The sequence below is a fragment of the Salvia hispanica genome, chromosome 2 (genome assembly GCF_023119035.1).
Source record: "Salvia hispanica cultivar TCC Black 2014 chromosome 2, UniMelb_Shisp_WGS_1.0, whole genome shotgun sequence".
NCBI lineage: Eukaryota > Viridiplantae > Streptophyta > Magnoliopsida > Lamiales > Lamiaceae > Salvia > Salvia hispanica.
The window spans coordinates 13,174,712-13,198,183 of record NC_062966.1 but is presented as its reverse complement, the minus strand read 5'-3'; the positions used below and the strand labels follow the sequence as shown (position 1 = coordinate 13,198,183).

Sequence of the window (23,472 nt, the reverse complement as noted above, 5' to 3'; positions counted from 1 at the left end):
CGAAAATAAATATTTAAAATTTCGCTGCATATCACATACTCCCTCTGTCCCACATAATTTGACCCAGTATTCCATTTTGGGTCGTCCCATATAATTTGACATACTTCACTTTTACCATTTTTGGTAGTGAACCTCATATTCCACTAACTCATTCCTACTCATATTTTATTATAAAACTAAGTACTTTAAAAGTAGGACCCACGTCCCACCAACTTTTTCAACTTATTTTCCATTCATTTCTTAAAACTCGTGTCGGGTCAAAGTGTCCCAAATTAGGTGGGACGGAGGGAGTGCAATTTAGCTTCTGGAGGAAAATAATATCGCTGCACAAAACAAAAATTAAAATTTCGCTGCATATCACCTCTGAATGTCACCTAAAATTCCAATCCAATAATTCATTTCTGAGTTTTCGCTTTCCATCTGCATTTTCTCTACTTTCGACCACCCCAATAGAAATTTATAGAACTCGTCGGCATAAAATTGCTTGGAATTTCTTTAATTTAATTTGAAAGAATGGCTGCTGCTGTGGGTTGTGGGTCTTCCTGGGCTCAATTCAAGGATATCTCATCACGAAGAAGTTTGAGGAATAAAAATGGCGATAGTAAGGGATTTAGGGTTTCGTGTGTGTCTTCTACCGTGGCTGATCCGTACCAGGCACTGCGAATTCACCCTGGTTCGTCTGAATCTGAGATTAAGAAGGCCTTTAGGCAGCTTGATTTCTCAGATTTTTGTTCAATTGCATAGAAAAGTGTCGTTCTAGAAAATTTAATTTTGGGGGTTTCTTGAAACTGGAGTCTGTTTAGGCATTGCTGTCATCTAAGTTGTTAGAATATTTAAAAAATACAAAAAATTTAAATCCAAGTCATTGCACATATCAGCGTCCACAACATCATCCACGTCAGATACTTACACACGTCAAAACTCTACTTAGCCGGAATACCCGACTCAGAAAATCGGCACACGAGAGCAAAGTTCATGATTTTTTACGCAACTTTTAAAATTCACGGGAAAACCAAACTATTATAAAAGTTCATGATTTTGGAAGTAATTTATCGTTTATATTTTAATATTTTAAAATATATGATAGAGTACATCCTAATATAATTAAATTTATATTTTAAAACATTCAAAGTAGTACATCCTAATATTATTAAATTTATATTTTAAAACATTCAAAGTACATGCATAAAATTTATATGCGAATATGTTATACTACTAACTGATATTATTAAATTTTTTTGTCAAAAAAGGTTAACATAATTATTTAGATTAAAAATAACAGAGAGACAGAAGGAAAAAGAAAGTGGAGAAGAGAGAAAGTACATACTGAAAATAAAATTTTATTTTCTATAAATATGATCCACTTGTCCATTTTATAATGGTGTATTAGGATTTTTACCGTTAACAATGAATAATTTTTACAGTCGAAAGCTTCTGATCCCAAAAGGATTTTTACAGTCGAAATGTATAATGAATGTTCTTAAATTTCATTAAGCATCAACAATGGACAAGTCGGGAATAGCCTCCCCCAACCGGAGGCGGTGGGCACCCCGCACATGCTCGATGTCCTTGACGTCTCCTACCTCCTTCTCTGCCGTCCTCTTCCGCTAAGAGCTCACCTGGAAGCTTTCCTGCATTCTCGACTTCCACTACAAAGTCATGTCCCCTTTTTTGATATGAAGCGGGTACTCCTCGATTTCGTATTGTTTGATGGCTCTGGAAAAGAATCCTACATCTACTCAACTTTGGAAAAAAATCTCTAAGAATAAACATGAAAGACAACCAAAACTATCCTCAAACTAATGGTAATCTTCAACACCTCTTTGAAGAATGTCTCCGATCTAGTATATCTCTATGTGTGTGTTGTGTGTGTGTGAGAGAGAGAGAGAGAGAGTGCTTCGCTCCGTGGAACTTACTTTGAAGTGTTATATGCATTATCAAGTGGTATGATATCTCACTCCCAAAGGTAAATCACAACAATGAGGGTTGTACAGGTGATGGCTACTAAAACATATTCAGTTACATACACATGGTGGAACTACAGGTGAAAGGTAAATAAAATACATGCATGGTAATCCCTATGCTTCCATGATAGTGTCCAAACGGAGCACAACTATGGCGATTAACTAGAATCTATCCTGCTATAACCACGTGACTTTTTAAAGTTGTTCTTTTCCATAACCATCCTGATTTCATCTGTTTCATTCCATCTTTCAGTGTCAGCAAACATATTGTACAACAAGACATAAGGGCTAGAGCTCTCTGGCTCCTGCTTCATCAATGCTTGAGCTGCGATTCTTGCCAGCTCCACATTGTTGTGCATTCTGCAAGCACCCATAAGTGCCCCCAGACAGCCTTGTTCGGTTCAACTAGCATGCTATTAATGATATCCATTGCCTCCTCAAGCTTCCCGTGCCTACTAACCACATCCACAAGAGACGAAAAATGTTTTACTCTTGGTTTAATTCCAAAATCTTCAAACATGGATTTGAAATACGACTTGCCTTCTTCCACTAGACCACCGTGTGCACACACACTCAAAACTGAAATGAATGTGATATATGTTGGTTACACTTTAAAGCACTTCACTGATTCAAAAAGTTCCAATGCCTCCCTTGACCCATGTGATGCATACCCTCCAATCATAGCATTCCAAGAGAAACATTCTTTTGAGATTTCATCTCATCGAATACTGTCCTGGCTTCGGATATAGCCCCACATTTCGCATACATGGTAATGAGAGAGTTATATAAAGGGTTATCTGGTATAACTATCTTTGTCACCAACTGATGAACTTGCATACCTGTAAACTGGGCTGCACATTCAGCACAAATGCTAAGAAGGGAAGACAAAGTATGTATGTCTGGTTTCTCTCCTTCCGCCTGCATACAAAGAAACAGTTCTACTGCTTGTTTGATGCCTCCATTCTTTTCATATCCAGCTATCATAGTATTCCAAGAAACTTGATTCTTCTAAGGCATTTTCTGGAAAAAAAATAAAGAGCAAGTTTCATCTTTCCCGCCCGTGCATACCCTGAGATGATCAAGAAGTTATACAAACTTTATAAGTTAGATTTAATTTCAAATATATATAATTTCATCTTATTCCTTAGTTTAATCTATAAACTTAGTAGATTGTTTAATTAGGGGAGAATTAAAATATAAGAATTAAAAACTTTAATTGAGTAAATATAGGATGAAAATTGTAAGCATTACATATATGTGTTGTCGTTTAGCTTGTGAATTAATTCGGAGAAAAGTATTGCTATAAATGATTAAATTTCAATTTTAACCTAAATAAATGGAAGGCAAACTAAACTCTCTAGCACAATTCCAATTTAACTCAAATATAAGGCTAATTAATATATAAATTTTATAACTTAATTATAAAAAAAATAATGGTAGTGCACTATTTAAATGTGTTTTAAAACTTTTTCAAGAAGTTAGCATTTTATTTGGCTATTATTTGTCCAATTATTTTGCCTTAAAAAAATGTTTTAGATAGAAGACACCTCAGTTCCATTTTCCCTCCAAAAAAGGTATTAAGGTCTTTAGATAAATATCATTCCCTCTCATCAAATTACTCATTTATTCTCTTTTTTGAATGCCCAAACTCCAAAATTATAGTTCACTTGAATCAGATTTAAACTTCTTGTTTACTAAAATGATATGAAAACTATATTCCTTCCGGAATAGGAACAAATGCATATGAATTATATTTTGCAAATAAAATTGATGCATTTTCTTATTCTGCAAAACTAATTATGTTGGTCGAAATAGTATTTTTATATAGGTGACACTAGTTCGGAGGTAGGTAGACAGATTAGGTTGTTTGGCATATAATAAATGGTTGATTAAATAGCACAACTTATATGAAATTGCAGCTTTCATAATATCAATTCTAAAACATATGCAATTACTGCTTTCCCAAATCTTTTGTCCAAATTTAGCTGATATCAATATGTACCAGTACCATGCATTTCATCAAAGTTAGGTGCAGATATTACGAAACGGTTTGTCGAATCATGACCCTATAGCAGAAAAATATCCGAATTATTATGAGTTTATGGTATAGATATATGTTTTTTTTTTAAACATGAAAAAGATTACTAGCTGATCAAGATTAACATTGGCACCCTTCCAATATGAGTATAAAAATAATACACTAATTCACGTATAATTAGCTAAAGAGCCATTTCATAGATAAAACAGGAACAAATTAAACAATATAAAAATGGACGTGGGTGTATAGTATATAGTTCACTTAGTTTGCCATTTGATATAGATCACGCGGTCTAGGAACTCGTTGGTCGTAGGAAATCCTGGTCGTCGGACACACAGAGCACTCTTTCATAAACCCTCAACCACTTTACTAAACCTAGTATAGGGAAGTAGGGATCGATCCCCACAGAGAAGGATGCGTCATAATCATGTTCAAGGATTTGGACTTGTTTTTGGTGTTGGCTGCTGCCACGCATTTTTCTTGGGTTGAGGACAAAAATAAACTTGACTTGAGATTTTTAAAACGGCTGCGCTAACAACTAGACCTAGGCGAAGCAACAAAGAAAACTATGCAAGGAAAATTAACCGCACAATCACTAGATCTAAAAAGAAAAAAAAAACTACTCTAATTACCTAGACTGGGGAAACAAACTGACTGTGGAGACCATGACTGAAAAAGTAGAGTACGGACGAAAAGCTGGCAGAATAACTAACTCGGGTACTAACTAACAGCGACATCATCTTCTTCAACCAAATTGCGTAAAAACTCATAAGAAAATCAACATGAACGAAATTAGAGCAGAGCAGACTAAATCTAAACCAATTAGATGCAAAACAACAAGAACTCAACAGATCTAAGGATGCTAGACGAAGTAAAACATAAAGCAAACTGAAAACTCAAATTCATGCGCAACTTAATCTCCTCACTGTGAATCCAACCTTAGACGCTAAATCCACTCCGGATCCAAGCGTCCGAAACAAACTCCAACCAACAGAAACACTTCATCACTTCAGATTTCAACAACAACCTCCAATCAGTCAACAAACCACAGATCTATCACCAAATTCCCAGATCGAGTACCACAGCATCAAAATAAAACAGAGATCGGCATATAACTAGTCAAAATAAACTCTCAGCAGTAAGATCTACGTAAATCAACTTGAAATATCACAATTAAACGCAAACCAACAGAAGCGAAAGGATAACAAGTAACATCAACAGCCAAGTCGACTCCCAAAAGTGAAGTTCAACCGCAAAAGTGCAAAAACAACTGAAATTTAAAGAGATTGTATCTTCGCCCACACGCGGACGGTGTTGCAACTGAAACTTTCTAAAGAAATGAACCCCTTCGTGACCCAAACTACCCCAGATCTCCCATTCCCAAGTGTGTGTTATGTGTGTGAGCTAAAAGAGAGCAAAAAAGAGTGATAAAAAAGTGATGATTTGTGCGCTGCATGCTCTTCTATTTATAGGCGTTGGAGTGGGGCCCAGCGAGGTATAGATAGACATTGTTGCCCTCAGCTACTGAATCCCTCCGTCACGCCTTCTTTTCCTTTGAATTCTGCTCACTTCACTTCATTCTTTCGCTAGACTGCTCCCTTCAGCATTCCCTCGATCTAGCGATTTTATCACACACCTGGCTTAGGAAACGTGTTAGACCCAGCAAATTGTAACGCTTTTCACCATATAACCGATGCATGAAATTAGCCTTATCAATTTGGCATGCGTATTTCGGGGTCCCCGGCTCGAACAACGATGTCAACATGCTCAACAATTCCGACCTCTTCGTTGAAGTTCTGAATGGTAAAGCGTCGGCCATCAACTTCATCGCTAACAATCGCCAGTATAAAATGGGGTACTATCTTACCGACGGCATCTATCCGAAGTGGCCAACCTTCGTGAAGACGTTCAACAGGCCTGCGAACGAAAAGCAGTCTCTTTTTGCGCAGAAGCAAGAGGCTGCTCGCAAGGATGTGGAGAGAGCGTTCGGGGTTCTCCAAGCTCGATTCAACATTATCAAAGCCCCGGCTCGACAGTGGTTTATGGAGAATATGGTCGACATCATGTATACATGCATAATCTTGCACAACATGATTGTCGCCGACGAAGGACCTGAGGCGGGAAATTGGTTCGACCCTGAAACCCCGGGAAGTTCAACCGCAAGTAGTCCGCCTCGAACGGGAGTGCATCCGTCTTTGCAAGAGCGGTTGTCTATTCGGGCAAGGACACGTGATTCTACCGCCCACGCCCAACTCCAGGAGGATCTAATGGAGCACATTTGAGCAAAATTTGGCAACCGTTAGATAATAGTCACTAGAGAACTCCTTCTTCTGCTTCTTTGCCTCCATTTTTTTTATATGAGTTTAAGTGTGCAATTTATAATTTTTAGTTTTTTAAATTATGTCTTTTTTATTTTTTTAGGTATTTAAATTGTAATTTTATTGTATTTAATGAAGTGTGTTTTTATTAATTGAATTTGTTGGAAATATAAATAAAAAATGAAATTGAATGAATAGTTAAGGGATGAGATGGTTAAGAGATGGAGGAATGCAGGTGTTATCTCTTAGTTAAGAGATGAGCTGAAAAGTAAAGTGGGGCCTATGAATAGTGAAGAGATGAGACGGTTAAGAGACGGATTAGAGATAGATATGCGGTTGGCCTTAAAACATCACGCATGATTATGACAATCCATGACTAGAGAGAAAGATCTTATTGATTTCATTGGAAGATGACATATGCATATATCGCATTTGATTTGAAGTTTCATATAGTATATACAATTGCATGGATTACCACATGTGTGATTATGACTATATATCCATATTCATAATGTGTATTCATAGGTAAAGTTAATGTTCGAAAGTTACATATTGGTCTAGATATGGATGGATCTAAGGGTAGAGTACCCAATGGTGTGCAATCAATATACCTATCGCCTATTGGCTCCAATGAAAATGATATTTAGCGGTTACATAAATTTTATACTCTCTCTGTCCTGAAAGTTGTGGCATTTTCTCATTTATATCGGTCCACAAAATTTATCATATTTCACTTTTTACCATTTTAACAGTTGATCTCATATTCCACTAATTCATTATCACTCACATTTTATTTTAAAACAAATTAATATGTAAAATAAGACTTACATTCCACTAACTTTTTCAACTCACTTTCTGTTATATTTTTTAAAATCTGTATCCGGTCAAAGCATGACAAAATTTAAAGAATGGAGGGAGTACTCCATTTCTTCATCCATAAAGGCAAGCGGGGTATCTTCCTCCTAAAATGATGTGGTTCTACTGGTGAAAAAAAAAATGACATCCGGTAATTGCAAAATGGAAAGGTGATTATTACAACGTTTTAAAGCTTAGATGAAAGGTACAAGTTAAATGTAAACTTCGAATTAATTATTACCAGCAATTAATTCTAGTATTTATTGCACTATACGTAATAATGTAAAGACGTTGAGTTATAAAGCCTAAAAATATGAGCATCCTATGAAGCCAATTTTTTGAGCCAAACATAGTTAGTATTAGTAAGAATGTGATTTAAGTCAATTTCACCACGATCCCAATTATGATAGGATCAAGGCTTATTTCCATTAAAAATAAATATCATATTCATCGTAATAAGCTGTATACTCCCCCAAAAAAATTACTAAGAATATCTGCCTTTAGAAGTCACATAATGGCAAAATCGGTAAAATTATGTATTAGTAGTATATATAGTTACTCCATTAATTAGGACCTTTTCAATCATATTGCAAAATCAAACACATTTTTGCGTTTTCCTAAGGAAAAACACCAAATATGGAGCTACTATAAAAATATGTGAATATATATATTTATACTTTAAAATTGTGTTAAAATTTAATTGGCGTGAATATTTAAAAATGAGTTTAAATTTGAGTTTGATATAAATGATTGGAAATGATCTAACAAGATTGATGCAAAATCTAATGACAACTTGTTCATGGCATGTGGTTTTGGGAGGGACATGAGCACAGGAAGATGATTATAAAATAAAATAAAAAATTGTTCTCTAATTTTGTTGCATTTTCATCCACTTTATAGTGATACAACATGTTCTAAAAATAATACTCCCTCTATCCCAGATAATTTGTCTCAGTTTTCCATTTTGGTCCGTCCTATATAATTTATCCCATTTCACTTTTACTCCCTCCGTCCTAACCAACTTTCTTTTTTGGGATGTCCCAAAATATTAGACTCATTTCTTTTTTTAGCAAAAAACATCTATCTTATTTTATTTTCCACCTACTTTTCTCTCTCTTCTCTCCCTACTTTTTCCCTCTCTCATACTTTACTCTCTCCACTTTAACTATTTAAATATCAATTCCTTAAATCATGTGCCCAAAAGAAGTGAGTCTAATACTCCGGGACGGAGGGAGTACTATTTTTGGTAGTGAACCCCATATTCCACTAACTCATTCCTACTCACATTTTATTATAAAACTTAATATATAAAGGTAGGACCCACATTCTACTAACTTTTTCAACCCACTTTTCATTACAATTCTTAAAACACGTGCCCGGTCAAAGTGACCTGAATTATCCTGGACGGAGGGAGTACTCCACTCCGTCTAATTGAAGATGACCACTTTTATTTTTAGATTGTCTCAATTAAGAGGACTTCTTACTAAAACTGAAATCACCTTTTATCTATATTTAATTCCATATCTCTTACTTTACTCTTCTTATTTAACACATAAAATAAATTTATATAAAATCCTGTATCATCCGAGGAAGGGGTCATCCTTGGAACAGAGGGAATACAGAGTAATTAAATTGTGACCTGACCCACCGATTAAGTCAAGGTTGACGAATTGCTATGCTAGCTCATTTACTAGATGTCAAATATATGCACTATCTTACTTTAATTATTTTCATAACAATGTGTAATTATCATAAGAAGAAAAAGACTTCCGAAAGTGACCCTGCATACACTCTGTCTAAAATGTACAACTATTGATCTTTAAATTAAAAAAAAAAATCACACTATTCATGATACACACATAAATTCAAAATTTGATATGACAATTCCCTAACTTTTGAATTTTTCACTAAATTAAAATCCTCAAAATTTGAGATGGCGTGAAGGGAAGGCTGTAAATTGCCTACGTGCGCGAGATTTGAGGAAGTAGATATGAATTTGCAAAAAAATAGCGGTGTGTGGTAGAATGCTTGAGAGGAGTTCATGATATGATTTTGTATTTTTGTTTTTGTTCAATGAATTGATGATGATTTAATTCAGGAAACAATGCAATTCCGACAACGCCCTTTCTCCCTCGAGAGAGGCAAAAACATAGACGCTTGACTCATAAAATTGTCACCTAGTCCATTTTCGGACATGTCATTTCCATGTTAATGACATGTCAATTCAAATATCCATGTCAGATGTAATGGATTAAATAAAATTCGCCATAATAAAATCTTGATAAATCTAAAGTCATGTAATGTTATACTACCAAATTTGCATTTACGTGCAATTCATGAATAATGTAAAAGGATCGGGCATAATTAAAGGGCATTTACCACCCTAGCCCTTATCCCAGGTCGTGATTCTTACTACGTTATCATTGTCTTCCATTTCTAGTTCAAACCACAACTCCTATAGGGCGCGTTTAGTTGTACTGATAGGCCTTGATAGGGCCGCCTATCGGACATATATCAGGTATTTGGTTGTACCGATATACTATGTAGTAGACCCGGTAAACAAATCATGACCCGGAAACATTTATGATAGCTACTACATTTCGCCGTATATTCCTAACCAGGTCTTCCCCCCCGATAAACCTCAATCTCGTGAAGCCGGCTTGTGCAAATTCGGCCAAGTCACCATTATACCCCTTCACTCCATCAATTTTTAGCCTCAATCGATAGAAAAGGGTCGGCTATTGTTTTTGTGAAACCTTTTGATTTTGTAAGAACATTCGATTCATTTTTTAGTAGCTTTACAATTTTTGTTTGTGCTGGTGCATATAGGATTAGCCGATGTAGTTAACTGTTTGAAAGCTCATTGTACACTTTTTCTATCCACGGATACAGGATGTTACTATCTTTGTGATAATAATGCATACCCGAATGCCGAAGGCTTTGTGACCCCTTTTAAAGGAGTCCGGTATCGTTTGAGGTACCCAAGCACCTCAAACGCCCGAGGAGCTGTTTAACTTGAGACACAGCAAGGCTAGAAATGTGATCGAGCGATCATTCGCGGTGTTGAAGATGCGATGGGGTATACTCCGTTCAGCCAGTTTCTATCCAATTGAGGTGCAAACAGGCTTGATTATAGCCTGTTTCTTACTTCACAATTTCATTCGCGATCAGATGGAGGTTGATCCGATCGAGGAGGAGTTGGGTACCCACGACGACGATGGAGATGAAACGGATCAAGAGCAAGCTGCTGTTGATCATATCAACAGTGTGGAACCGTCAGCTGCGTGGAATAGGAAAAGGTACGATTTGGCGAGAGCAATGTGGGAGGAGAGACAGAACATGTAAACGAGGATGTGCAGATGTCTTCGATTAATTCTTGCATTTTATTTCTTGGATATTCATAGGGTTTGTGTTTTGCTGTGTGTTTAAACATAATGTTTGCGAACTGTAATGCAACTTGCTTTTTCTAACAATTATTTTTCCTTCTCAATTTCATAAGAGGCCATGGATATGCAATCATTTGCGTTAAGCTCATTTTCATTTTATGAGGACAATTAGTTCTCCTTTTATAAATACGGCCAAATGTATGCTTGATCTTGCTTCATAAATAAACAAGTTTTTATAGCATATACCAATACAGGAGTCCATACAAAATATAATTGTTTGGATATTTCAGTGGAAATAGAATAAAATCTCATCCCTAAACCCTATTAGTTAGTCTTTATGAGGTTAAAAATTTGCAAAATTATCGGGAAGTAAAAGCAGATTTATATGTGCTAGTTACCTTGTGCACGTTATACACAAATTTAATATCATATTGGCAATAAAATCAATTTATTTGTACTAGGAATATTAACATTTAATTGCTAATTTGTTGTACAATCATAAAACATTATTATTTAAAAATTCAACAAATCAATTTTGTTGCATTAGCCAATTTGGCGTATATGTAATATAAAAAAGTATTATCTAAAAATCAATCAAATTAATTTATTTCTACACGTTTTATACATTTTTTTGGCTATATTTAATTGGTGATAGACGGTGTTGCACGTATCAATAAAAAAGTATAATGAGTATATTTTATTGCCATATTTATTGGTCAAATAAAGTAAACTAAAAGATGTTATCAAAATGCAATAATCAGATCATATTAAAAACAACTACATAATTGTGTGCAAAAGTAATTAATTCAATATCAAATAGTGTTGAAGATGCCACGTTATGAAATCATATAATATTTTGAAATATGTGTTTAATTCCACAAGTACACCAAAATTTATAAGCATTTTTTTTAATTCATACATGCAAAGCATGAGTGTATCTTATTAATCAACACATATGTATTTTTATCCATTGCATGTCAATAATAATTAAAGATAAGTTAGAGGAAAATTATATGTATATTAATTGAGAATAGATTGTTGCTACTTGCTAGTGATTGTGATATGGTACTTATGAATAGGAGTCATATGACCAAATGCTTCAAAACAAATAATCAAACAAATAATCAAAATATACCCACTGATAATAGATAGAGTTAATAAATGAAGGGTTCCAGAAGTTTGGGAGTTTACAGAATATCGCACACATTCACCCTAATACAGAAGGTTCGAATGGTTTTAGTAGATACAAAAGATTATACAAAAGAAGAGAGTTGTGACCAAACATATACCAACACCATGTGTAAATGCTTAGACAACTCTTCAAAAGTATCATTGACAAAAAAGCTCCCATCTAGTTATCCAAAATAAAGTACCCAGAGAACGTTACCTTCATGCTTTCTTCGACTAAAGCATCTGATCAATTTCCAGTAGGTCAAAGACAAAGGCACCTCGAGCAATCTCTGGCAAGCCCCGAAACAGATCCATAAGCTCCGGCTCCTTCACTAGTTTCTTTGATATGTAGAATTGTTGTTTCAAAGTTAGGCCCGGGATGCCTTTGAGTTGCTCAAACACTTCAGTCCGCTTAGTACTAAGGTCGAAGTCATAACCAATCCTAGATGAAATTTCTTTCAATCGGTCATTTGTGTCGGTGTGAATTTGGCTCATTAGTGCAAGGACTCCGTCAAGCTTGTCATCCATCTTCCTTTTTCTAACAACTTTCTTCGACACCTTCGGAGCTGCCACAGTAGCAGCACGTGCCCCTGCTCCCGAACCAGCAGGCCGTGACCCCGAGCCAGCGGCAGTACCAGCCCCTGACCCAGAACCTGCCCCAACCCCAGCTCCTGAGTTGGATCCACTCCCAGCGCCTGAGTTCGAACCAGCCCCAGCCACCTCACCAGCCCCAGCTACAGCCCCATCTCCCTCAGTAGCAGATTGACTCTCGTCTATCATCTCTGGGAGAATACCAGGGGGAAATACTTCATCAGGGAATAGCTCCTCGAGTGTGATAGTATGGGATGTACCCGCATCATCGGGCAAGTCGAATTTATTTCCGTAGATTGTTCGAACTGAATCGCCTAGATCAACACATTTCACACCATCAGCACGATCTTGACCAAATACCTCTTTCCAGTCTTCAAATTGAGGCCAAGACTTGTTCCTCATGTACCTTGCGTTACTATCTTTCTGCACAAAGTAATCAACACAACTATTACATACATATGTAGGAACTGGCTCTTGACAAACAATTCAATATAATCACCACATTTCCAACTTATTACAGATGCATTGTTATGGTCACTAAACTAGCACCAACCTTAACGAATTGTGTCCACTGCTCATCGTCACATTCTATCTTGTACTGACCATCTGAATTAAAGCCAATCCCACTATAATTAAGCATCATCTTGAGGGAGCCATAGTTTCGCCTCCAAGTAGTTATCTTCGAATAGATGTGGGGGTGAGGTTGGATATTAGTCTTTGGGAATTCACGCTTGATCGCCTCCTTGATACGAGTTAAATACCCAGCTCGATAGCCATTACCGGACTTCCATCCATTCGCTGTCAAATCCTTCAATGTTGCCATGAGGATCTCCTCCTCCCGCACCGACCAGACGCGCCTTGACCTGTCCGATTTGATGGACTTGCCTTTGCCAACCTCATTGCTACCTGCAACCCATAGTCAGCACAACAACACAAGCATATGCCACTGATGTGAAGTAATATTACCCTCTGGTATGGGGAGACCTTCATCATCACTACCACCCATCTGTTCGGAGGCCATTTTTCACAAGAGTAAGGCTCTTTGGTAGAAGACTAATGTTGCATCAAAAAATTAGTCAGCAATTAAGACAAAAACTTCATCACATCAGATTGGTGAATCAATAATGATTAATTGAATTCAACACATGTCAAGCCCATCTCCGAGAACACAGAGAACACAACAATGCACCCCATACATTATCAGGGAATTTGACAAATGTGCGATGGTATCAAAACGACCCAGAACACCCTAAGTTATACGAAACACTTCGGAGCTACTGTAAAATACGATATCAAAACAGGCACAAATCCGACAACACGACTATTGTCGATTGCAGTATGAAGAGGCACTTCAAAATTTGCACAGATGACAAACATATCGGACATAATAAAACGCACATACGAAGCATTCTACCTCAAATACACGACAACAGCTTTCGGAACATACCTGTGTAGATCAACACGAAACCACGGAAGCCCGATTATCGGAAGGGAACAGAGCAGCAGCCGTCGAAGGAGTTGATTATCGATGAGCCGTGTGAATTTTGGCGGAAGATGTAGGCGGGCTTTTTAAATGAGAGTTCTCAAAAAGAAATAGGGTTTATAAGGACAAATGTGCCAAAACATTATTTTTATGAGGACATATTTGTCATGCTTATTTGTATCGGTAGTTTATTCATTACCAAACAAACACCATGGAACTTATCAAGGGGGATGCTAGCAGACCAACCAAACATCAACCTTGATATAAATCTCATCACACAATCATTGAATATCAGATATGTCAATACTATCACAAACAATACTATCACAGCAACCAAACGCGCCCATAATGTACGCCGTCTTCCCACGCCCATCCTGATCATGCCACAATATTTAACTTATGGAGTATTATTAATTAGTATTTTACTTCTAAAATTCAAATACAAAACAAACGCACTTTATTAAAACATTATAAATTACAAATACTTAAAAATTAAAAATACAAAAAAGGAAAAACAAATATTGAAAAATCCTACCCACCCCTCACCACCCCATTTCGGCGCAGCCTCGCTAGCCACATGAGCGTCGCGCGCTGCCGTGCCTGTCCCGACACTTGTCACGACGCCCCTCCAGAAGCCTTAGACCGTCCCCACGCCTATCCTCGACCTCCACAATGTGGGAGCAGCGCGCCGCGCCCCTTTGAGCCCACATCCTCTCGCATTGTAAATGCTCGAAATATAAATAACCTTAAAATTTAGAAAAGTGAAATGATATGCTACATATTACAAGGGCTCCTTATAAGGCTGACAATTTTTGGCACGACACGATAACACGACATGAACCCACACGAAATTAATGGGTATGTGTCAAAGCTTATTGGGTTCGTGTCCTTATCGTGTCGACACGATAAGGACACGAAAACTTCGTGTCGCGTTCGTGTCGTGTCGTGTCGTGTTCGTGTTACACATTAAGAAATAAGATTAATATATTACAATATTATTATTATTTTATTTATTTTAAAATTTTAAAATTTTAAAATTAAAATTTAAAATTTAATATTAGAAATAATATTTATATATTATAATATTATTATTATAGTGTCGTTATTGTGTCGTGTCATATATGTGTTGTTATCGTGTCGTGTTGACCCGAAGTGGTTCGTGTCGTGTTCGTGTCTGAGGATAGCGGGTCGTGTTCGTGTTTGGAGTTTTCTTAACGGGTCGTATTCGTGTTTGTTGTTATTGTATCGTGTCGTTATCGTGTCGACACAATAACGACACAACACGCACGATTTGCCACCTCTAGTGCCTCCTTACGCATCTGATCACTACCTCTCCCATCTCCACTTCTCCTCTGCATCCTCTCCCACTTTTCCACAACTCACTCTCACTTTTAAGTCCTCCCCAATTTATGAAGAAAATTAATAGGTCAGCTATTTCTCATATTATTACTCTCCCCAACCCCCATTAAGAGTCACACTTTTCCATTTCGGTTCGTCCCCAATTAAGAGTCACACTTCATTTTTACCATAAATAGTAAGTAGGTCCCACATTCCACTAACTCAATTCACTCACATTTTATTATAAAACCAATATTAAAAAATGGGTCCCACATTCCACCAACATTTTCAACCAACTTTTCTTTACATTTCTTAAAACCCGTGCCCGATCAAAGAGTGACTCCTAATAGGGGATGGAGGGAGCACTATATTATTATTGGGATACCCAAATATCTTTATCGACAAAACCTACCCCAAGCAAAGCAGTCATACAAGAATTCATTGTTTCCACTATTTAGTATTTACCCAATCAAATGCTCTCTCTCTTCATCAACAGACACACCTTCACTCACTAAAATAGCAATTTCCTAATATGTCATTCAAGAAACTCCACTATCGTCTTTCCGCTTTGTTTTTTTAAGTATTATCTATACTTCCACTTTCATCACACCCTTCAATCATACATAGATTCACCTTAATTTCATGCTGCAAAAGAATTCCAAAGCCCAAATCTCTCCCTTTCCAAATATACAAAACCCTAACTAGCAGCTACTACCTTCATTTTTAGCAACATTAAAAATAATTTCTTCTATTTCTGTCTTCCCCTTTTCTGACATATAAAATTCATTATCGCAGCTATGGATGTGGAATGCCCCAACTCGGACAGCAGCAACAACAGCAATCCAAACTCGTCCTCATCCGCGGCGACGCTGAGCCGCTACGAGAATCAGAAGCGGCGCGACTGGAACACCTTCGGGCAGTACCTAAAGAACCACCGGCCGCCTCTCTCGCTGAGCCGGTGCAGCGGGGCCCACGTGCTAGAGTTCCTCCGCTACCTTGACCAGTTCGGGAAGACGAAGGTGCACAACCCCATCTGCCCCTTCTTCGGCCACCCGGTCCCCCCCGCCCCCTGCCCCTGCCCGCTCCGCCAGGCCTGGGGCAGCCTCGACGCCCTCGTAGGCCGCCTCCGCGCCGCCTACGAGGAAAACGGCGGCAAGCCTGAAACCAACCCTTTCGGCGCCAGGGCCGTCCGCCTCTACCTGCGCGAGGTCCGCGATATGCAGTCCAAGGCAAGGGGTGTCAGCTACGAGAAGAAGAAGCGCAAGCGCCCGCTGCCGCACACGGCTGTTCCGCCGCCGGGTGAAGCTTTATGATCGGTTAGTTAATTAGCATGCGAGGCTCCTCCCCCTTCCTAGCTTCTTTTAATTTGTTTCTTAATGATCACCTAGATCTTAATTTTAGAATTAGTAGTACTAATATTTAGTTTATGTCTAAGTTTGGATTATGGGGGTTGCTTACGATCACTTATGAATATGAGGTTTTGATTTGGGGAAAAAAAAAAAAAAAAAACTGTTGCAGTTTGAAGTCCATAAACAGTTGCTGTCCGAAAAAGGCTGTTGGAATAGTAGAAATATTATGATGCATCAAATCTCATAAATTTCTGCGATTTCATAAACGCGTCAGATTTTCTTGTTGGGATTATTGGTAGCAATACGCACTCGCATTTCTGCGAATTTTAAGTCTGTGTTGAATTATTGTAGCGGGTCTACCACCGACGCCCGATTATAATTATGCTACTACTATTCAGAATTTATTATATATCATGAATTTTTATCTAATAATAGTAGTACTTCCTTTAGTTGGATAATAATTGAATCAGACAAATCATCCAAACAACAACAATTACTTTGAGATATGCACAAATTATATTCCATTTTTGTTCGCAAATTTTTACTAATTTTGAGGAATCTTGAATAGGAAACACTCTTCTTTCATCTACTAGTCATCGGTAAGTTACTCTCTCCGTCCCAAATAATTTGGGATACTTTGACCCGGCACGAGTTTTAACAAATCTAATGAAAAGTGAGTTGAAAAAGTTGATGGAATGTGGATCCTACTTTTAAATTATTAGTTTTATAATAAAATGTGAGTAGGAATGAGTTAGTGGAATATGAAGTCCACTTGTAACAAGGATTAATATTCTCCGTACTGTATACATGACAATATTCAATACACAAACTGCGTATACAATATATATAGGCCGGGCATCGATTGAAAAGTTGGTCACAATTAGTTGCTAAACATTTTGATCCACTTTCCATCGTAGTATCTTCGACCATTTGCACTCAAACTCAGGATAGGCCGGGCATCGATTGAAAAGTTGGTCACAATTAGTTGCTAAACATTTTGATCCACTTTCCATCGTAGTATCTTCGACCATTTGCACTCAAACTCATTTTAGTGTAAATTTCACGTCAAATATAATTTTACTCCAACTATATACACTAAATTTAAACTTAAAAGAATATTCTCTATATTATGCATTTTTCACTTAAAATTTGAAAAAGTTTTTGATTTTATTTTTAGTGTAAACCAAAGAATAGATAGTACTACCTTTGTATTTGAAAAATAGAAACATTTGAAACGGCACGAATTTTAATGCACAATTGGTAAAGTAAGAGATATAAAGAGAAAAAAAGGGTCAAGTAAGAGAAAGAAAGAGAAAAAGTAATTGAAGTAGTGTTAGTGGATTGTAGGGACGGACTAAAATGGAAATAGTTTAGAAAGCTTAGAAAAATTTATAAAGTTTAGAAAAATTTAGAAAGTTTAGACTAACATGGAAATAGTTTATATTTTTAAGAGACGGAGGTAATATTTTTCACTTAAAAACAAAAATATGATTGGTTTTAGAGTACCATTGAAGCTGATTGTCCGTCCCTTTTTAAGTTTTAGTGTACTTTAAGAGATGGTTTCTATCCTAAAAAAACATATACTCCCCCGGTCCCAAAAAAAATAAGGACATTTAGGACGACACAAGAATTAATGTATAATTGGTAAAGTAAGAGGGATGAAGAGAATGATAGTTAAAATAGTGTTAGTAGATAATGAGACTCATATTATTATTAGTGTTTAATGGTGGGTCATAGTAGTATAAGTTATAAATAAATTGTATATATAGATAATAAGTTTGGAAGAACTTTCTATAAAAAGAAATGAAATAATTTTATGAAACGGATGAAATATAAAAGTATCTTTATTTTTATAGGACGGCGGTACAGGTGGAGTAACAAGTCCCACAAGTGCAAAAGTTTAAAAGATAAATTAAATACAGTAGTAAACAAAAAAGTGAGTGATTACTAAAATTGTTAAACCTTAGTGCTGTCACTTCAAATGAAAATTGGCCGACAATTATGTTATAATTAGACAGCAAATGCAATTTTCGCTATTAATTTCTGGTCAAATGCTTTCACCTGGTATGACGCCGGCCGAAAAGTATTGTTAAATTATCTTGATTATTGGATGATCATGTCTAAAAATGATGCATGCATGTCAATTTGATAAGTAATCGAGCTAGTTATGATCCATGCATGTATAGTACTATACATTTAAAATATTTTGTGAATGTATATACAGTGACCATTCCTTTACCGACAGTTCATTGTAATAAGTGTATTTAGTAGTGCGAGTACTTGCTAAATATGACTAAATCAGAATATATTTTATTTTGGGGGAAAATCAGCCAATATGTTAAAATCCAAATTCCAATTCATATTATCAATGAATAAAATTGAAAAATTTGAAATTCGAATAATTACATTATGAGAAAAAACATAGCTACATATGTATAATAACAATATTACATATAATTAGTTTGATGTAGTATGTATTTCACTAGTGTATGAAAATTGGTTCCATTTTAGAGGGTTCATTTTTGTACAAAGAATGAACCTTGCCGACAACTGGCATATGATTGGCAAGATTACTTTTGACTTGAAATGGAAAAAAGTGGAAATCCTTAATTTCTTCCCTTGGAGCATATGGTTTACAATTTATGTATCACAAGTCGCAACTCACAAGTAGCTTACTTATTCGGCCGATTCCGATTCTAATCAGATCGGTTGATTGATTAACCGATTTTAAATTTTCATAAATCCTAGAACCAAAACCGGAACCGAAACAGATCGGTTTCGGTTTGGAACTGGCCAGTTAAGAACCAGTCGGTTCCAGTTTCAGAACCGATATGTAATTTTAATCCGAAAAATTTATATATAATTTTAAATAGATCAATACTAAAAAAATAATAATCCAACATCTAGAAATATAACAAATAATACCTTAAAATTCAAATAAATACATAAAATTTACAAACCAACAATACAATAATATTCATATATGGATAAGAGTGATGCCAAGTGTAGTAAGTCAGACTAGTTTATGCTAGCAATATTTTTATATAAAAAAAATAGGAGTTCTAAAATATAGTAATTTTATTTTAAAATTGAATTCCATTTTTCCTTTTTTTGGCTAAACAAATATTCAATGGGTTTCCAATACTAATTGACCTTGTTGTGATTTTTTGGTTCATAATGGAACAATTAATAAATTATTCAAACAGATTAAAATCGTATGTTAAATAAATTGTTACATAAATTTGTTATAAAGTTAAATTTCTATTATATGAAATGATATTGTATTTGTATAAGTTATTTTGGAAATTAAAAATAAACTTATCATTTCCTACTCATTGTAGTTAGTTCATAAAAAATGGATTGAGGAAATAATTATAGATTCAAAGTATCACGGTTTAAAAATTTTAAATACTTCAGAAAACAGAACTCGCAAATCTAACACTGTTTAAATCTAAAAATCACTCAATGTTTCAAATTATTTTACTTTAATCCAAAATTAATATAATTATATTAGATTTATTAGTAAATTAAATTATAAAAAAATATAATTGAATTATAATCCAGTTTCCGGTCAGGAACCAGTCGGTTCCAGTTCCGAATCGAACTAATTTTATTTAAAATGTTCGAACCGGTATTATCGAATTCCTTAATTAACTGGTCGGTTCTGGTTTCGATTCGGTTAATCGAGAACCGGAGAACTGTTTTTAAGCACCCCAAGCTATATTAGGATATTATTGGTCAAGATATGTAACTGAACCCTAAACCCTAAACTCTAAACCCTAAACTTTATCCTAATGTGGGGTAAGCGCAAAGACTTTAATTTAACCGTGACGATGGATCTAGCTATACGATATCCATGGAGTCGAAATTTTCCTCTCCCTGTGAACAATTTAATTAGTTACGTTTTTTTCAATAGCAGCTGACCCCACCTCTTTTATCAATACACAATTTATCAAATGACTATCTATAAATCTCGCCGTACGTCTCCAAATATAATAACCAATTCAAAAATTTGATATTATAAGGAGTAAAGTTAAAATTCTCTAAATTCTGTCCCACATCGACTTGGTGATGAGCCTAATTTCTCTATATAAGTGTGGATAACCCTCCCCTTATGAGGTCTTTTAAAAGATGAGTGACTCATTTCTAATATGGTATCAGAGCAGGACCCAAGTCGATGACGGAGTTTATCTCTTTATCTCCTCTAACTTTTGTCCCACATCGACTTAGTAATGATCTTAGCTTTTCTATATAAGTGTGGATAACTCTCCCCCTTATGATCCCTCTTTTAAGAGGTGGGTGGAAAACTACATGTCAATTTAATATGAATTTTGTAAACCTATAGAATAATTACCATTTATGTTTTTAGATTTATAGAGAAACTTAAATTAACAGATTAATTAATAAGTTTGGGTTTGTTGTTGAAACGTAAATACAATAGTTGCATGTTAATCATTTACGCTGCTTTAATTTGTTCTTTTCAAAATTGTCTAGTTTGATTATAATTCTCAAATACTTCATCCATCCCATAAAAATAGAAACATTTGGGATGTCATAAATTTAATGCATAATTGATTAAATATGAGAGAGATTATTAAAAAAATATTAGTGTATATTAGTGGATAATGAGGCCCATCTTATTATAAAGAAAGAAGTAACCAAAAATATAAATATACTATTTTTGTGAGGCATACCAAAATAGAAAGAATCTCTAATTTTATATGAGAGATAAAGTATCAGTATTTAGCAACACTCACCGGGAATAACTAGTGCACTAAAGAGAAACAAACTCAGGCATGGCGGAATCACCAAACAGATCCGAACATTGAGAGGGTTGGACCAAGAAATGCCTAACAACCTACCTTACCATTGTGCTAACCTAGGTAAAATCATATGGCAGTTGGAACTAAACACTTATTTTGCGGGTCAGGACATGCGCTCGACAACAACACGATCCTTTCCAAATCGAATAGAGTCAGAGCGCGACCATGGCATTACAGAGAACTGATATGATTTGCATTGAAAATTACTGGTATATTTTGCATCATAAACACATATGCTCAACTATCAATTATAATGTCGTAGTGTAAAACATATAGCTTAAAAAGAAATAAATGTAGTATAAAATTAAATGTACTCTTATTAATAATCTCATGACGTCATTATTCTATATGTTTAAACCAATAAATTTTATGATAATATTTGGTAACATGTTTCATATATTTTCGAAAAGCTGCCAAATGCATAATAACTCACAGAATTAATGTTAGAGGAGAATATAAAATTAATATGTTTTATATTCGAAATTGATATATATTTATATATTCCTTTCATCCCCAGAGAATATGCACTTTGGGTTCGGCACGAGTTTAATGCAAAATTGGTAAAATAAAAGAGAGGTAGAGAGAAATAGTAAATAAAGTATTGTTAGAGCACTCCCAATGGCGACGGCGAAAATCCGGCGATTTTTCGCCGGATATCGCCGACTTATCGCCGGCCATTGGGAGGAGTTCGGCGATTTTTCGGCGAAATTCCTACCGATTTTACGCCAAGCGGCGTTTTAACGCCGGGCTATCGCCGGCCACTGTGGGGAGCTGTTCGGCGATTTTTCGGCGATGATCAATTTTTTTTTTTTTTTTGATTTTTTTTTTTTTCGGCCCATCAAGCACTACAACACGATATCATCGAAGAATTGTGGGCAAATAGAAACCGCGCCCGCCGCCCTTGAATTTTTTTTTCTTTGAATTTTTTTTTTGATTTTTTTTTTCCATTCGTGTACTTTTTTTTTTTTTTTTTTTTTTAATTTTCTTCGTTGTAATGTGTACCCGTGTTTAATACAACGAACTTTATTACTATTATTTGTTTTATCTTATAAATTAAATAAGCTAGCTTTATTATATATAAAAATAAAACAATTAAATTAGTGATGATATAAAAATGAAATGTTGAGTTAGGGAGAAATAAGGGAGAAACCATTGCAGAGGTTGGCTAAAAGTTGGCTAAAAACTGGGGATAAATTTTGGTGCTGATGTGGCGCTGATGTGGCAGGAGTTAGGGAGAAATAAGGGAGTTTATCCCCAAACCATTGGGAGTGCTCTTAGTGGAGAATGAGTTTCACCTCATTAGAGAGAAAAGAGTTCCAAAATTAGGAAGTGCATATTTTTGTGAAACGGACTAAAAGGGAAAAAGTGTGTATTTTTGTGAGACGAGGGAGTACTAAAGATGACATAATTGAGCATATTAGTTTACAATGTAAAACATGTTTATACTAACAATATTATTGAGCGTATCAATTAATAATTGAACATGTTTTAGTAGCAGTTTTATCATATTTTTTTCAACTAATGATGACATAACTGAGCATATCTGTTTATAATGCAAAACGGAATTTTTTTAGCGCAAAATATTCAGGTCTCTGTAACATTAATATGATTATTCTCATTCAATCCTGCCATAAGTCATCAAGATTTTTAAAAAATAATATTTATATGATTAAATTGAGTGAATAAAATATGAGAGATAAAGTAGAAAAAATTAAAAGAAAATAAAGTAACATAGAGTATAACGTGTTAATTTTTTGCCACAAAAAAAAATCAATCACTTGAAAAGGGATACCGAAAAAATACAAAGTTGATCACAAATTGAAATAGGACAAGGAGAGTATTGTTGTTCGCAAATATATATAGGAACATGATAAAAAAAATACAAATTTTTTGATCCAAACACGTACAATTGAGATTTTGTTAGATAGTACCTTATAAAATTAATTTTTCTTTGGTTACATTTTGTGAAAAATATATTTAATCGAGAAAGTCATGTGAAATTCAAAATTTTAGCAGAGAGAAAACAATTACTAACTTCGAACCCGAATAGATAAGGACTTGATTATTCTAAAAAATTAATACATTTTAGTTATTTTTATATTTTAGAGGAGAGGTCACAAAAGTTTTTGAAAAATAAACAGATCAAATTCTTAGAGA

At 35.3% G+C, this 23,472-nt stretch overlaps 1 protein-coding gene across 1 annotated transcript; it reads left to right on the top strand.

The window, feature by feature from the left end:
• Positions 1-15,607: 15,607 nt before the first annotated feature.
• Positions 15,608-16,773, top strand: LOC125207821 (protein LIGHT-DEPENDENT SHORT HYPOCOTYLS 3-like). Its single transcript, XM_048107321.1, has 2 exons — positions 15,608-15,723; positions 15,939-16,773. Exon 2 carries the CDS (start codon positions 15,941-15,943, stop codon positions 16,454-16,456), a length of 516 nt encoding a protein of 171 aa, XP_047963278.1. The 5' UTR covers positions 15,608-15,723; positions 15,939-15,940; the 3' UTR covers positions 16,457-16,773.
• The last annotated feature ends 6,699 nt before the right edge of the window (positions 16,774-23,472 follow it).

What these genes read in the sequence shown, in the direction of transcription:
- LOC125207821 (XM_048107321.1), top strand. Translation starts at nt 15,941, where the DNA reads ATGGATGTGGAATGCCCCAACTCGGACAGCAGCAACAACAGCAATCCA.